Below are 17814 nucleotides of genomic sequence, written 5' to 3'. Positions count from 1 at the left end.
GATAACATCTTTTAAGTAGAAAGGGGAGAATATTTCTGCACTTACTTAAGTAATTCCTTGTAAGATGGAATTACCAGTCTGTTTTCAAAAACACTTTATCTTAGAATTTTTATGAAAGAAAATGAAAACTTCTGAGGGAGTCTGGCAGCTGGCCCACAGCCAGCGATACGCAGTGCCGGTGGTTGGTGTTCGTGCGAGGAGCCCCCGTCGGGGTGTTGTGTGTAACTGTTGCCATAGGGGGTACACAGTGCTGTCACATGAGCAGGGAGGCAAGGAGGTTGTTTTTGGGTAAGGATCCCTCATTAAACAAAAACATATCAAGCACCTATTAAGTACAGAGCGCTGGGCAGTGCCCCGGGGAGCACGGGGAGTCACCTGAGCCCTGCCTCTTCTGCCTGCAGAGCCGGGCGGCCTGCCTGCGGGTGCTCGGTCTGCCGCTTCCTTGTCTGTCACCTACGAGAGTCACCTCATCTCTTAGTCCTCCCTTAGACATCTCTAAAGTGGGCATAATACTGCCTGCCCCACACACTGCTCTGACCACTGATAAGATGATGAGCATAAATTGCTGGGCATATAGTGAGTGCCCAGGAAATAATAGCTATTCTTTTTCATTTTTAGTTAAGTTCACTCATCTCTTGATCTTCACTGACTGTTGAGTTGAGGTTTGAGTAGCGTGTCTAGTAGAAATCTAACTAGAAATCCTAACCAGAACCGTTGGGAAGGCTTTGCGGAGGAAGTGCGTTTGATCTGAGTGTGGGAGTGAGTGACTGGACTCCCTCCGCAGGAAAGGAGTCGGGACACAGTGTGAGGCGGGCAGGGGAGTCTGGGAGGCGTGTGGCGTGTGGATGAGGAGATAGGTTGGCATCTGCTGGGAAGGAGCAGGTGGGTGAGAAGCAACCACAAACCACTTTGGAAACCACACTGCCAGCTGAGGTGGTAGAGGATGTAGATTAAGTTGTCTCCATCTTAGTGTTTCTCCCTTGCCCCGCCTGGCTCCTGCCCTGGGCCCACGGCCCTGGCTCTTTGCTAGCAGGCTGTCCCAATTGCTTGATGCCAGGCCCTTCCTGCCCTCCCTGATGCCTGCTTCACTCCACGCTGGGTTTCCTGAGGCTGCTTACCTCATGGTACTGCCCACCTACTCTCTGTAGCAGATGCTGTGTCCTCCCTCAGATCACAGGTCATCACTGTGGGGGCACTGGGGTGCCCACTGGGAGCTGGTGCTCAGGGTGAACACACAAGGGTTTTGATACTGCTGCTAGAAATTGCAAAGCTATAAATGTGGCTTGCGTTGTTTCTGTTGGACAGCTCTGCTCTATAGTGTGTCTCGGAGACACGTGTTCTGAGATCCAAGTGACTGTGCTCTGAGTGAACTTTAGAACGATCCACACTCCCCGTCCCTGAAGTCAAATGTTTCATTTCCTGCTTACAGAAAACCTTGAGCATAGTCAGTTAGATTGTACTTAAAGTAAAAGTCTTCCCACGTTAACTGTCTTTGACTAGCTTTAATGTGCAAAGTAATGAAATAATAAATATAGAGCCCACTAAAACTGTGAAACTACAGATTTTCTCCAAAACTCATTATTAGTTGTTAAGTTGAAATAAGATGGGACTGCTTTGGGGAAAATGGTTCTCCCAACTTTATTTGGGAGGACATCTTTTAGAACCTGTAATAATTTTTTTCCTTTTTTTTTTTTTTTGTACTTTTCTGAAGCTGGAAACGAGAAGAGACAGTCAGACAGACTCCGGCATGCGCCCGACAGGGATCCACCCGGCACGCCCACCAGGGGCGATGCTCTGCCCACCAGGGGGCGATGTTCTGCCCCTCCAGGGCGTCGCTCTGCCGTGACCAGAGCCATTCTAGCGCCTGGGGCAGAGGCCAAGGAGCCTTCCCCAGCGCCTGGACCATCTTTTGCTCCAATGGAGCCTCGGCTGCGGGAGGGGAAGAGAGAGACAGAGAGGAAGGAGAGGGGGAGGGGTGGAGAAGCAAATGGGCGCTTCTCCTATGTGCCCTGGCCGGGAATCGAACCCGAGTCCCCCGCACGCCAGGCCGATGCTCTACCGCTGAGCCAACTGGCCAGGGCCAATTTTTTTCCTTTTTTTCCCACTCATTAAATAATTACAGTTGTCCCTTGATATTCCAGGACCTCCCGCAGATACCAAAATAAACAGATGCTCAAGACCTTATAAATATGGTGTAGTATTTGCATATATGCACATCCTTCTGTATACTTTAAGTTGTCTCTAGATTACTTATAATACCTAACACAACGTAAGTGTTGTATGAATAGCTGTTATACTGTGTGGTTTTGAGAATAATAACGAGAAGAAAATCTACATACTCAGTTCATGTGCAACCATCGTGGGCCTAACTACATAGTACATGTCAGCAATAACTTTTTTCCTGAACATTTTTTGATCTGTGATTGGTTAAATCTACAGATGGGGAATGTGGGCTATAAAGGAGAACTCTATTTACCAAACTCATTCCGTTCTAGGTTCTAGAGACGCAGAACTGGACTGAGTCCCAGCCTCATGTACCTTTTTTCCACTGGGCAGGACAGAGAGGCAAACAAATAAAATGCCAGGAGGACCCGGGCTCAGGGAGGAGGCAGGAAGGCCGCACAGGACTGTTGTGGTACTTTGCACGGGAGAGGCTGGTGCCTGGGGCTCGTGTGACTAAAGTGGAGTCCGTGAAAAGGCAGTGTGATTCTGAATTCAGTGTGAAAATAGAACCAGGGCTTGGCGATGGCTGAACGTTGGCGTCTAGAGGCAGAGCAGACTCATGAATGGCGTCTTGGCTTTGGTCCGAGTCCCTGGGAAGGAGGTGCACGTCTGAGACGCACAGAATGGTGGTGTCTCTCAGTGTGTGAGATTTGAAGTGCTTCTTAGGTTTTCCAGGAAAGGGTGTGAAGTCAGCAACTGGACAGATGAGTCTAGGGCTCAGGAGATGGAGGGCCAGGAAATGTATTTGAGGGATTGTTTTTTACCCCAAGCCATGGGCGGGTAGAATCACCCAGGAATGAGTGTGACATTGGTGAGGACGGAGGACGGAGGACTGAGCTGGAGGGTGTGCCAGCACGTACATAGATTAGTGAGAGGAGGAAGACCCAGGCAAGGGGTGGTGCCGTGGGGGAGAGCCGGGGCAGTGAGCTGGGGGACGACAGATTCACAGGAGAGGGAGGCCGGGAGGTGGGCCAGCCAGCACAGGCAGGCGGTTGAGGAGGTTGTCTGGGAGGAGAGGATGATGGGATGGTGGCCCGAGAGGAGGGGCAGAGGAGGCTGGTTTGGTTCTTTGTTGGATTCACCTGAGCGGCATGTTAGCATTTGAAAGACAGGAATAGGCTCACCAAGAGATTGAGTTTATCCACTGTGCCACCACCTGGGATGCCGAGGACCCAGGTTCGAGGTTGCCAGCTTGAGCACGGGCTCATCTGGTTTGAGCAAAGCTCACCAGCTGGGACCCAAGGTTGCTGGCTTGAGCAAGGGGTTACTTGGTCTGCTGAAGTCCCACGGTCAAGGCACATATGAGAAAGCAATCAATGAACAACTAAGGAGCCGCAATGAAAAACTGATGATTGATGCTTCTCATCTCTCTCTGTTCCTGTCTGTCTGTCCCTGTCTATCCCTCTCTCTGACTCTCTCTCTGTGTAAAAAAGAAGAAAAAAAAAGATTGAGTTTAGGAAGGCACGAGGGTGACGAATCCGGAACAACAGTGAAGGCACTGAAGGAAGGGTGGGTAGAGACAGGGTGCCTAGGTGGTGGTGGGAAGGAAGGATGCGCAGAACTGGGGGGAGACACAGCCTTAAGTCGAGGGACAGGGACAGGGTCCTGGGGGCTGCAGCTGTGCTGTGGGCGTTTCATCTCAGTGGTGCTGCGGAGGTGGCTATTTAGGCCATTTATTCATTCTTTCATTCAAATTTTTGTTTAAAAAGTGTAACTTTTCCCTCCAAATCATCCTGTTAAACACAGAGAACTAAATTTTCAGTTACAAAGCTATTTGTTTTGTTTTTATATTGTATTGAAATGAATTCATTGTTCTTAGTATCCTGCAAAAACCTGGATAAAACTCTGATGGCAGTTTATGTTGGAATTTAAGAGGATACTTGTGAGTAACCCATTTAAAGTCTATTACTCATTGAATGACTCATTCAAAGTGATCTGTTCAAGTTGCTGTTCTGTTATCTGAGTTCTTAGGATAGCATTTTGCTGCCATCTAGTGTCATAATTTTTTCTTTTTGATGTTTTTGGGGGGAGGCGTGTTGGGGGAGGATCTGAGACATTTTATTTTACTTATTTTATTTTATTGATTTAGAGACAGGAGAGAGAGAAAGGGGGAGGAGCAGGAAGCATTAACTGTAGTGGTTGCTTCTTGTATGTGCCTTGACCAGGCAAGCTCAGGGTGTTGAACCGGCGACCCCAGTGTTCCAGGTCAGTGCTTATCCACTGCACCACCACAGGTCGGGCCCTGAGACATTTTTAAAACTTAGATAATGGAAATTATTTTTCAGATTATTTTTCTGTCCTTAAGTGTTTTGTTTTATTTTTTTTAAATAGCAGAGCAAAGCAGAAATCCCTGTCTTCTCACTAAACATCACTAAACCATAAAACAAACCAGAGGCCTAAATGCCCCTTTGTTTTAGATAGAATGAATCCATTTTTAGTACTAATTTAATATGAACATTTTTATTGTAATTAAAGGTTTTAGCTGATTTTTCTTTTAAATGGAGAGCTCTCAAGGATCTTTCTAGAACATAAATTTAACCCTGCACCCTGCACGATCCATCCCAGGTCTCCCTATGAGCCGCAGGCTCCGCTGCTTAGTAAGTGCTGGTGCTGACCCTCACTCACCCTGGTGGGAGGTGGGTTTCCTGCAGTGTGCTGGCTCCATCCCCTGCGATGGGCTGCAGAGGGGCTTTCTGTCCCGCCAGCTAGAAACAGAGGCGTGTTAACATTAGAGAGCAAAATCTTCTGTGGGTTATGTTTGTCTTCTAATGAAATGTGGGGAGTGGACTCAGTTGTGGAGAGAAGATCTTTTAAGAACAGGGAGGGAGTGGTGATGAATATCCTTTAGATGACCTTGAAGGATAACTGCACCCACCCTGCTGTTCGTCTGCCTCCCTGGCCAGAGCACTGGTGGAGTGTGTGTGTGCCAGCCGCTTCTGTTTGTTCTGAGAGCCAGCCAGACACGGCACAGCATAATCTGCTTTTGTGTGAGGGCAATATTTACCTTAGATGGATATTTCTGGAAAGGGATTAGATAAGTGAATTTAAGTTGCCATTTCATTAGTAATATGAATAAATTAAGCTATTTATTTTCATATTTAGTTTCCATGTGGTCTACCTTATAAAAACCCCATCCCTGGTAAGCCTGGAGTGTTTTGCTGGAATTTTTCTAGGTTAATTGAATTGTCATCCAAGTCTGTCTTCATTCCCACCACTCCCACGCTGGATAGAGCTTAGCCTGGGTGAAGGGGGAGGGTGTGTATTTTTAAAGGGAAGAAAGGTGTCCATTTCTACTGTGGAGCAGCTTGTGGTTGCAGTGGGAACAGAAGAGGAAGCGCCGTGTTTAGGGAGGAGTAGACGTGGTGAGCACACATGCTGGTCCTGAGGGAGCAGCTGCTTCCCCCCAGAGAAGTTCCCTGAAGATGGGGAGAACCCTGCAGTCTCTGTGATGAAGTCATTTACATTCATTCTTACCAAATAAGTCAGTGTGATTTGCATACCGATTTAATTCACTCACCAAATAGAACTTTCTTGATAAGTTGGTCAACTGAAAAGAAGTTCAGCCCCACCATTTATTAGTTCTGTGGCTTTGGGCAAATTTCTTAACCTCCCTAAGCCTCAGTTCCACATCTGGAAAATGTGGATAAGAATTATTTGAGGTCACAAGTGTAACAACTAGCGCAGTGCTTGGCACACTGCTCACACACCCCAGTGGTGCTGATTCATTAGTGTCAACATGATCACTCATGTAAAGATCATCGAAACTGGGAATGGAGACAACTCAATTCTTGGAGGGACCTGGAAGCTACATAGAATGCACTTGGTATTAAATGTGGGCAGATGTTTCTGAAGGGATATTGTGTTTTAAAATTTTATTCTGGAAGGAATTTGATAAATTTACTATCTTTGGTAACAGTTATAAGAAATGTATTCTTTAATTGGTCAAGGAAACTTCCTTGGGAGTCTTTTTCTTGACTCAGATATAAAGAAAATGGGAAGCTATTAGCTTGCTTTCTAAATTTTATTAACTGATTATATAAAGCTTTAATTTGGAATTGACTCACATCAATAAATATTGGATCAGATGGTAAGGAGAGTGCAGAAGATTTATTTCCTCAAAAGTGAATTCCCAAAACACACAGTCCTGAGTCCGAGTGAGTTGAAGCCGTGAAATAGAAGACAGTCCATAGGGCAGCCGTGCCGGAGGCCCTGGAGCTCAGTGTTGAATGGACATGTAGTGTGTCTGCACTGCTCTTTTCCTGCCATGCCGCTCGTCTTGGATAGGCTGCCTACCTTGTGAGGTTCTCTGCAGGGATTGGGACGTTCTTTCTCACGATGGTCTCTGTGCAGCACGGGGCCCAGGGAAAGCTGGCAGACAGCTGAGGTGTGGTACCACACTGCACATACTTGTCCCTCCTTCCCCTGTTCCCTCTGTTCTCTCCCTCCCCCTTGCTGATGGGCGCTTGGGCAGTGGCCCTCACCGGGTGTGCTGCTCTCTGACCGTGTGTCTCTGAGAACCCTTAGAGGCAGAGTGAGTGGCACCGTTTCTTTTCCTCTGTTATCTCTTAGTGCCTGGAACTTTTTGTACTTCTGCACTTAGTTTAAATTGTACATCATTGCAAAATAACCTTTTTTTTTTTTTATATGTTTTATTTTACATGTGTTTATATAACAAAGATAACACTAATGTTTAGTTAAAATGATCCTAAAAGGTGAATAGTGTTTTCTATACCTTGGAAGTATTTGGTTGAAGAATTTTGTAATTTGAAACTTGTTCAGTCTGAGATTCTTTATCAAGCTAAATCTAAGTGATTTCTAACAGACAGTCTTAAGAACTGAATCTAAGTGATTTCTAACAAACAGTCTTAAGAACTGAAGTCAGTTAAGGCCCGTTTCGTGGCCCGTTTGTTGTCTGCTTTCTCAACCACACTGGCCTGATCTCTGCAGGGTGATCTGAAGGCCTACCTGCGCAACGAGCAGGAGCACGTGCGGGGGGACTCGCAGACCATGCTGCTGCAGAGGATGGCGTGCGAGATCGCCGCGGGGCTGGCCGCCATGCACCGGCTGCACTTCCTGCACAGGTGGGTGCGTCCGCGCTGCACCTCGCACGTCGCCCATGGGACCAGAGAGGCCGTGCGGTTTGTCCAAGGGCCCGTGAGAGGCTCTGGAACATAGGCTGCGGAGTCCACTCTCGGTTTGAATCGTAGAAGCTGTCTTATGCTACCCAGTGTCAGCACGAGGGTTGAGTTGGGCTTCATTTAAACCAACACTGGGGAACAGAATGTCTTAATACAGCCTAAGGTCTAGAAATTGTTTTCCAAATTTCAAAGAAGATACGTAGTTGTACATTGCTCAGCGCTGAGGATAACAGTCACAATCTGCCTCCTGGCATCTCTCCTTGTGTCCTTTTCACGTCACCTTTAGGTTCCGGTTCTAGCTGCCAGATCTCACGGTGTGGCCATGCCATTTTCCTGGGAGAGGAAGAGGTCCTGAGAGCTCACGTCATCTTTTTGTATAAGGCCCCAGCGTTGCTTCCTGGCCAGCGCTCCGAGAGGCCTGCCCCACTGGGTTGTAGGGTCAGGGGGTATGCGAGCAGCACAGCGACCAGCACAGCGACCAGTGAACACATTTCTGGTTCTGCTCAAATAGCTGCAGCTCCTTGGAGCACATTGTATTTTGTTCACTTTGGAGCACTGATGTAATTTTTGTAATTACAACAAAAGGCTTTGAGTCCTGCCTGAGATGATGGTTCTGTGAATCCAAAGGGAGGTTTCTGCTTGTTCTCCTCTAGCCTTTGGAGCTCTGATTTATGTTTAAATATATTTCGTTATTTCTCGGTTCTCCCAGGAAACCAGGTGGTTTCTCTTTAGTTGAGTTTAATTAAATCATTTAACTCTTATAAAGACCTTAAAAGGAATACCTGTGTGTATTGACATGAAGGAATGTCTATAAACTATGTTTTTTTAAAAGGCAGGTTGGACTGGGATATATTTATAAATGACTACTTTTTTAAAATAAAAAAACACTTGGTTGTATTTGTAGAGAGGTGTATGTGTGAACAGATACAGAAAAGTACCTGTCAGATTCTCAACATTACTTCATAGTAGGTAATAAGGAACGTTGTTAACATTTTTCTTAACATATCTGTATTTTGTTTGACTTGCATACTGAGATCATTCTGAAAAAGTGCTTTTTTTTTTTGTATTTTTCTGAGGTTGGAAATGGGGAGGCAGTCAGACAGACTCCCGTATGTGCCCGACCGGGATCCACTTGGCATGCCCACCAGGGGGCAATGCTCCGCCCATCTGGGGCGTAGCTCTGTCGCAACCAGAGCCATTCTAGTGCCTGAGGCAGAGGCCATGGAGCCATCCTCAGCGCCTGGGCCAACTTTGCTCCAATGGATCCTTGGCTGCGGGAGGGTAAGAGAGAGACAGAGAGGAAGGAGACGGGGAGGGGTGGAGAAGCAGATGGCGCTTCTCCTGGCAGGGAATCGAACCCGGGACTCCCGCACGCCAGGCCAACGCTCTACCACTGAGCTAACCGGCTAGGGCCTGAAAAAGTGCTTTTTAAAAGACCCAAAAGAATATAGATTTCTTCAAGCCCAAGGTAGAAATGAAACTTCAAAATATAAAGACCTATTTGTTTTGTAATGGAGAAATCTTATGTTTTGTTTTTAATCTCGTAGGGCAGGTAATACATAGCGTATTTGTATTGTTAATCTTTTGTAAAACACAGATGATGATTACCTAATACCTGGTTTAGGAGTTTTTAGATTTTGGAAAAACAGATCATTGAAAAGAGTTACCATATTGACCCTGGCCAGTTAGCCCAGTTGGTTAGAGCATTGTCCTGATATGCAGAGGTTGCTGGTTCCATCCCTGGTCAGAGCACATACAGGAACAGATCGATGTTCCTGTCTCTCTCTCTCTCTCTCTCTCTCTCTCTCTCTCTCTCGCTCTCTCTCTCATCAGTAAAATAAAATTTAAAAAATAAAAAATAAATTTATTTTTATTTTTTTTTATTTGTTTATTTATTTTATTCATTTTAGAGAGGAGAGAGAGACAGAGAGAGAGATAGGGGGGAGGAGCTGGAAGCATCAACTCCCATATGTGCCTTGACCAGGCAAGCCCAGGGTTTCGAACCGGTGACCTCAGCATTTCCAGGTCGACGCTTTATCCACTGCACCACCACAGGTTGGCTTAAAGTATCATATCAGAATCAGCAACCTAAGTTGTCAAAAAGCTAGAAATTGTGTGTAAAGCCCAAGTATGTTTTGAGTATTGTATTTTAAAAATTGGCAAAGAGCCTGACCTGTGGTGGCGCAGTGGGATGGGGCATTGACCTGGAAGTGCTGAGGTCGCCGGTTCGGGACCCTGGGCTTGCCTGGTCAAGGCACATGTGGGAGTTGATGCTTCCAGCTCCTCCCTCTCTTCTCTCTCTCTGTCTCTCCCTCTCCTCTCTAAAATGAATAAATTAAAAAAAAAAAAAATTGGCAAAGATGTCAGATGAAATTATTTCCCTGTGAGTTTTTTCAGGTTACAGTTTTACTTTATTTAGAATCTTGTGAACTTTAGAACAAATAAAAATGATAAATTCAATCACATGGTTTGGATTTTTTTCAGGTACAAAAATTCAAGGGAAAGATTCTTGAAATCATTGACAACTGCTTCATCTTGTTTTAAAAAGGAACCATATTTTATGTAAAATTTCCATTTGGGGCAAAATTTTGGACTTTTAGTTTTTTGTGTTTTTTCCCGGTGGTGGTGGTAGCACACTATAGAGCTTTTTTTTTTTTCTTTTTACAGAGAGAGGGTTAGGGACAGACAGACAGGAACGGAGAGAGATGAGAAGCATCAATCATCAGTTTTTCATTGCGACACCTTAGTTGTTCATTGATTGCTTTCTTGTATGTGCCTTGACCGCGGGGCTACAGCAGACCAAGTAACCCCCTTGCTTGAGCCAGCAACCTTGGGTCCAACCTGGTGAGCTTTGCTCAAACCAGATGAGCCTGTGCTCAAGCTGGCAACCTTGGGGTCTCAAACCTGGGATCTCTGCATCCCAGTCTGACACTCTGTCCACTACGCCACTGCCTGGTCAGGCTATAGAGCAGGGATACCTAAACTTTTTACACAGGGGGCCAGTTCACTGTCCCTCAGACCGTTGGAGGGCCGGACTATATAAAAACTATGAACAAGTCCCTATGCACACTGCACATATCTTATTTTAAAGTAGAAAAACAAAACAGGAACAAATACAGTATTTAAAATAAAGAACAAGTAAATTTAAATCAAACTGACCAGTATTTCAATGGGAACTATAGGCCTGCTTTTGGCTAATGAGATGGTCAATGTCCGGTTCCATATTTGTCACTGCTAGCCGTAACAAGTGATATGAGGTGCTTCCGGAGCACTGTGATGCGTGCGTCCTGCGTCACCGGAAATTGTATTGTACGTGAGCGACACCATGCTTTGCAGCGCCGCCACATACAGTACTCCAGGAATACTGTGAATATACCACCAATGAAAGAGGTGCCCCTTCCGGAAGTGCGGCGGGGCCGGATAAATGGCCTCAGAGGGCCGCATTTGGCCTGTGGGCCATTGTTTGGGGACCCCTGCTGTAGAGCATATTTTAAAGTTGGAATTTAGAATATTTATTGGCTATCTCAAAGTCAGACTTTCTGTGTTGGTTAAATAATACAGCACACATGTCCTACTGAAAGCTGTTACCTACCTTTGAAAACTGATAGCACCCCCGATTAAATTTTATTTTTGCTCATTGTTTAAGAAGAGTCCTCTGCCTGGGACTTAGGTAGCCTGCAGTGTTGAAGTCAGACACGTGACCTTCAGTTATAGATCTTGCCATTTGTTACCAGGAATTCAGGTTTTTCGGGAATTTGAAAATGGCTGCGGTAACATTGAGCTGTCTGTCAGCGCAGTCCCTCTGCAGAGGGTTAAGCTCCAGTTAGGGTGGGAGTGGAGGACAGTGGTGACGCTTCCTTGGGAATTGGAGCAGGGTCTCTTTAGACCCGTGGACTCCCAACTCCTGTGTCCATCAGCCCCGCTCTCGCGGCTGAGTCATGTGCAGCCACTGACAGCCGAGGTCACAACCGGTGCTGCCGGGCGGCCCTCGGGAGCGAGCCAGTCTGAGAGGGCCTTTCAGGGCCGACTGCTGGCAGCCACCCCGGCAGACCTGTTTTTCTACTTGGAGGAAGAATACACTGGGTATATTTGTATTTCCTGACCAAAACCAGCCATTGACGTCAAGAGTTACCTCTGCTGTTAAGCACTTACACCTTGTGTTTTTCTCATCTTTATTTTTGCATGGCTTAGGCTTAAGAGACTATTTTTACCAATTTTGAATCAACTTATATCATCATCATCTTGAATCTGGATAACACTTAAACGTTTTGAAAACATTTTCTGTGTATTTTTATTTTATTCTTGTAGAAACCTTGTGAATTAGTCCTTACAGGTACACCCCTGCTGTTTTTGTGAGGACAGTGAGGCTCGGATGGGTCAGGTGACTGCCCAGAGTTGCAGTTCTTATGCGGTGGAGCTGAGACTAGCCTCAGTCTGTCTGTGGTGACAGGGTGGCTTGGAGTGGAGGTAGGGAGCCTGCTCAGCAGCCATTCCCCCAGGTTTACCAGTGTCTTCTTCCTCGTCACCTCTGGTTTCAGTTTCCCTTCCCGCAGATTATTAGTGAATGGTATTCGAGTTTCATAATGCCTTTTATAATGTGAGCCGAAGGCCTTGTGCACGTACCTTCCCATCTGCTCCTGACCTTCACATCTGAAATCTAAACAGGAGGGAGGAGGCTGGGCGGTCCAGGAGGTGTTTGAAGGGCCCAAGGAAAAGGTGCCAGGCTCTCTGCAGGGGCTGCAGCTGGCCTCGGGCTGAGAGGACAACCCCCCCCCCCCCCCCCCCCCCCCCCCCCGGTCGGAGTGCTTGTCTTTGGAGGCGGGGGTGGGCCTAGCCAGGTAGCTCGGTTGCTAGACCATTGTCCCAGAGGAGGCAGGGGTGGGGAAGGTGAGAAGGGTGTGTGTATAGAGACTAGAAGTGCTCCTTGCTGGTGCTCAGTCACAGAACCTCTGTGGGCAAAACCTACACACTGTCCAGGTGCAGCTGTCGGTCCAGTGGGCAGACTGCCCACCCTAAAGCGTTTTCATGTTTGTGCCATCAAATGGCGAACCACTCCTGCCCCCTCCCTCCCTTTTCCCCTTCATTCTAAAAAATAGGGGCTGATTCTCTTCTTGAGACCGGAAGTCTCTCTGTGGTTTGTCACAGTGGCGTCAGGGTGGACAGTTTCCCTGGGGCACGTCCTCAGGCCTGAAGGCTTCTCACTGAAAGTCACCCCGTATAAACAGAATGTGTGGAGAGGAATTTAATGTCACTAAGGGGAAATTAATTGGAAGTTCAGATCAGCACACGTGTGTGGAGGGGCAGCCACAGGCAGGCACAGTGCTCTGACTGTTGATGGGTTGCCATTGACAGTTCCTGGTGGTGAAGGGTGAGGGTGCTGCTGAGCCCAGTCGCCGTCTTGTCCCCCAACATAGTTCCTCCTGTTCTCTGGGCCTGCGTGTTCCTGTCACTGAGTGGGGAAGGTGATAGTCCCCACGTCAGCTGTGTTGTGGAGATTGAATGAACTAATAGCACAGGTAAAGCGCTCAGAGAAACTTCTTGTGTAAAGTAAGTGCTTTGTGTAAAATAAATATTAGCCGTTGTTATATAATTGCATCTGCTCCCGTTGCGTTGCTTCAAGGTTATCGCTGTTATTCTCAGTGTATTCCAGACATGACTTTGGAAATGAAAATCTTTGAAAGTAAGAATTTAAGAATTAGTTTAAGATTTTGGTCTTTTATAGTCACATCAAGACAAACATTTTAAATTTTGGACTATAGAAATTCAGTTTTTGATGACTCTTATTTATGATTTAAAGCTATCAATTAGGTGTCCTTTTCTGTTTTAATTTAGTGGCCTTTTATTTATATGCCAGTTGATGATTTTAAAAATTCTAAGGGTTAAAGTGAAAATAAAAACATTTTAAGCTGTTGTCTGTATAGGAAGTTTCTTTAAGAAAAGTAGTTTTTTCTTTTCAAATTATGTGTTTTTGAAAATCAGCTTGTTCTTAAACTATATAAGTAAGTTATTTTAAGTAACTCTTGAAAATAGGCTCTTTACTTCCCTTCTGGAAAAGTCGAGTTTGGAAGAGATGGAAGTAATTCGAAAAGGGTCTCCTTATAATGCCTGCACATCTTTGAAAAAGGAGTTAAAAACAAACATTTTTAATAAATGTCAATGGGGAGGGCCTTGAAGCTGTAACTTTATTAATCTTTACTAGACTCAAGTAATACAAATTATTATGAGAAATATTCTGGCAGTTAGACAATAGCATTTTAGAATTCTTTCTTGGTCACTCTTAGAATACTAGATGAGCCATCAATCTGGTATTAATGCTGGTCAAGGTACAGATATGGTCAGTGCTTAACCTTAGCAGTCATAGTTATTTACAAAACTGCCTGGTCATCTGCGTTATTTAAGTCATCTAAGAATATGATCTATAATCCTTTTTTTGTAATGAGAGAATTTTGAAACAGCATTTACTCAGCAGAGAGCTCCATTGCTACTCAGAGGACTAGAGAAAGCCTTCTTCCACAGCAGTGGCCCGTCGTGTTTTCTGGTTGTAGATTGCCCTGGTTCTGGGGTTCACTCCGCTCTTTCTGTTTGCAGTGACTTAGCCTTGCGGAATTGTTTCCTTACCTCGGACTTAAATGTGAAAGTGGGCGATTATGGAATAGGATTCAGCAGGTACAAGGTAAGCCAGAGGTTCAAAGGTTCTCTCCTTAGTCTGATTTACTTCTTCATAGTCCTGAGGTGATAATATCGCAGGACAGCACTTTGTGTTTTTGGAAGAGGGATAAGAATCTTGGTGGTGTTGTCTTTTTGGAGAGGGGTTGGTTCCAGTTATTTTAGTGGGTGGGTTGGCTTCTGATGTGTGGTTTTCCTAAATCAGTGGCTGTGTGCCCGAGGTCTGGTGACAGCTTTCCAGATGCTTTAAGAGGTACAGTGAGTATAATTGATGTGGTTTGATGTTTGTAATGTTACCATGCACATGTGCAATATATTTATTTATTACCATGTATCTAATAAAATATACGTGTCACATAAGTATTTCTCCATTATATGTTCAGTAAGATTTTGGCTCAAATTCAGTAAGGTTGGGATTTAGGTTTTTAAACTGTCATAAACATAGCCCCAGAGGCAACAAGAGGTAGACGAGGCCCTTAGTGTGTGTGCGTGTAGCCCCGTGGAAGGCCACCCTGTATGTGTGATGCGGGTGCAGAAGGTGGCTGTCCTGGCGGCACGCTGTCAGGAGGCCTTGGCTAAGCCACTGGGCCTTCTTTTCCTAAGCACCAACAGGAGGGTAATATATCTGTTCTGTGTTACAGGGTGCGTGGGATGCACCGGAGGGGCCATATTTCACAGTACTTTGTAACCAGAAAGTAGTATGCAATATAAGTTGCCATTTGTCTACATAGTAGCTCTAGTTGCTGTGTACCAAGCACTCTGAGGTACCTGCTTGCATGATCTCATTTGATCCTCACCAGAGGTACTGTGAGGATCACAGTGTTACTGTGCCTTGTCTTGTATTACAAGTCGGTACTGTATTACCTCATTTTACAGATGAGGAGGTAGGCCCAGCCTGTTTCCTGTCCAGAGTCCGGTAGCTGGTAGTGGTTGAACACGGACTCACAACCCCGCCTGTCAGTTTCTGAAGCCTGCGCCCTTATTAACTGGTGCCACGCCACTCTTCGGGGCGTAACGGCCAGCGATTCGCTCTGAGTCTGTATCCTGTGCCTCAGATGCAGTGCACCCTCCTCTTCCAGGAAGGGTGACTGAGCGAGTGTTTGAGGCTCAGGCACCAGCTCGTGAAGCCCAGGAGGCTTCGGAGAAACCCTCACACCCACCTTCTTCCCAGAAAGCCTCTCTTCACGCCCACTTTCTTTTGGATTGACTGTTTTTTCCAAAAATGACCTGGAACTAAATCATTGAGCTCATTAAAAAGTATAATAGAATTCAAAATTCTGTGTGCTTTCTAACAAAACAGGAGGACTATATTGAAACAGATGATAAAAAAGTTTTCCCTCTGCGATGGACTGCTCCAGAATTAGTAACCAGCTTTCAAGACAGACTGCTAACTGCAGATCAAACTAAGTATAGTAACATTTGGTATGTATTGATTTTCCATTCTATTAGGCTTTTGTGTAGCAAAGTCCTAACCCTCCTGGAGTACTTCCGTCAAGACAAGTCACTGAATAAGATGTGGGGACACAGTGCCTGATGGTGTGAAAAAGGCAGTTACTGACACGGCCGTAGTCACAGTGCCGCAATGTCATTAACTTTTTGAATACTGCCTCTCTTACCTAGTTGACAATAATCTCCCCAAAAACGAGATCCAGGTCCATTTTCTGTGCCTATGACAGGGTCTGGATATATGAAAGAGAATTTAATTCATGTTATATTATATTATACAACATCAGATAATAAACTTATTCAATACAGTTTACTATTCAAACAGGTATTCTGGTGGGCATTGATCAAAATTGTGTAAACTGTCAGTATGATATATGTGTAATAAGTATTTATTGATGTGAATGATGAAACCACAGAGGGGGCTTTAAACAATTGTGTTATACTGCAGTGTACAGGAGGGCAGTTAAATGGAAGTTGAAAAAATGTATCCACATCTAGGACTAACAATTTCTATAACAGCTTTCTAAATTTAGATCTATATATTTTTTGTGCTATTGTCCTGCTTTTAAAATTTTTCTTTTTCTCCTCTTGCCTTCTTTTAGATATTTTTAAAACTGTTTTATTCCTCTTTGTTTGGGAGATGTATACTCTATCCCTACCCTTTTATTGGTTTCGCTAGAAATTATAACTTGTACACTTCACTTACCTTAGTCTGATGTTAGTTCATGTCTCGGCTCTGTTTCTGAATAATGTAAAGATTTCCGAATACTGGTTTTTAGCATCAGTGTTTGTATAGGTTCTTCATTCCCCTCCTTTCTCCTTTCAATCTCAGACTTTCCATCTGGGGTTACTCCTCATTTGCCTGAAGTATGTCCTTCAGAACTTCATTCCGTGCAGGTCTACTGCTAACAGACTCTCAGCTGTTTGAGGGTCTGAACATACTTTTTTGTCCTCTTCTCTGAATATATTCTCACATGATGACAGTCCTTTCCCGTCAGCATATTGAAGGTGTCATTCTGCTGTCTTCTGGCTGCCATTGTTGCTACTGAGAAGTCAGCTCTAAGTCCACCTACGCTCTTGGAAAGTAATATGACTTTTTCTCTATGGCAACTTTTAAACTCTTCGTCTTTTTTTTTTTTTATAGTTTCACTATGATGTATATATATGGATGTGAATTTCCTATGCTTTTCTGCTTAGATCTGTAGATTTGTTTGGGGCAAGCTGCTTTGGCACTGAGATGCTATGTTAGCGTGTGTATATACATGCGTGAATGTGCGTGCATGTTGTGTGTGAGTGTAGGAGGATGTGCATGAGGGGTCGTCCCCAAGAAACTGTAAGCACAAAGCTGGCCCTTGGATCTGCAGCTCAGATTCATATCATCCAAGCAGTCCAAAATATCTCACGCCAAGTACACAAAGCCCTGGGCTAGTGAAGTGCCCTGACACCCAGGTGCCCACAGAGGTGGCCTTCTCTGGGGGAGCGCTCCTCCATGCTAGGCTTCCAGAGTCCTCACAGGGTCTTAAATTTCTTCTGTATCCCCCACGCCCTCTGCCCCAGGCCCCTAGCGGTTCTGTGCCAGGGAGAAGGCGCCTCTTAAGTCCTAAACTGGACCGAGAACTGTGGGTCCTTTTATTTCCTTTGATAGGAACGATTTGTCGGCTTAGACACTGAATATGCTGATTTTTTCCACTTTTTTTGTGCTATTAGTATAAGAGAATTTAATTTATATTATACAACATCAGATAATAAACTTATTCAATACAGTTTACTATTCAAACAAGTATTCTGGTGGGCATTGATCAAAATCGTGTAAACTGTCAGTACCCAGACCTGGCTGGATATCAGTCAGTAGGAATCTTTTTAGAAAGACTGTTTCCTGGGCTACACCAGCACGTGCCAGCTAAGAGTCCTTGGGGGTGTGTCCTAAATACCATTGTGTTTGTTTAAAGCTGCCCAGTTGACACAGATGGTCAGCCAGGTTCTGGAACCATTGCAGGAAATGGTGGGAAAGAAACAGAGACCAAGTAGAGGAGATGAAGAGTACATGTCTGTCTGACTTGAGCAGTAGAGGCCACTTCCATGGGGACAGGGCACTGGGCATAGGAATGAGTGGGACCGATAGAGAGAAGGGGCATTCCTGCCTTTGGTAACAGCTGCACACCTGGAGTCACTGAGAGGCTAGGCAGGTGGCCCCTCCTAGCACACAGAGAGCTGGAAGAGTATTGGAGGGAAATCCCTTCATAATAGCGACATAGCCCAAACTACTCAAAAGTAACTGCAAGAGATGTAGGGGTCCCCCTGGCCAGGTAGCTCGGTTAGTTAAAGCATTGTCTCAACATGC

The 17814-nt window shown here is 45.3% G+C and overlaps 1 protein-coding gene across 3 annotated transcripts in view; it reads left to right on the top strand.

Annotated features, from left to right (window-relative positions):
• Positions 1–17814, top strand: part of LMTK2 (lemur tyrosine kinase 2) — a 73169-nt gene that overhangs the window by 39460 nt on the left and 15895 nt on the right. For all 3 annotated transcript variants that reach the window (XM_066273360.1, XM_066273357.1, XM_066273356.1), the window contains 3 exons: positions 7171–7304; positions 13950–14034; positions 15328–15449. In XM_066273360.1, coding sequence (XP_066129457.1) covers positions 7171–7304; positions 13950–14034; positions 15328–15449 — 341 coding nt within the window. The remainder of the gene's footprint in view (positions 1–7170; positions 7305–13949; positions 14035–15327; positions 15450–17814) is intronic.

The sequence above is a fragment of the Saccopteryx bilineata genome, chromosome 4 (assembly GCF_036850765.1).
Source record: "Saccopteryx bilineata isolate mSacBil1 chromosome 4, mSacBil1_pri_phased_curated, whole genome shotgun sequence".
NCBI classification, from domain to species: domain Eukaryota; kingdom Metazoa; phylum Chordata; class Mammalia; order Chiroptera; family Emballonuridae; genus Saccopteryx; species Saccopteryx bilineata.
Note: the sequence above shows the minus strand (reverse complement) of the source record. Positions and strands in the feature narration are given on the sequence as shown.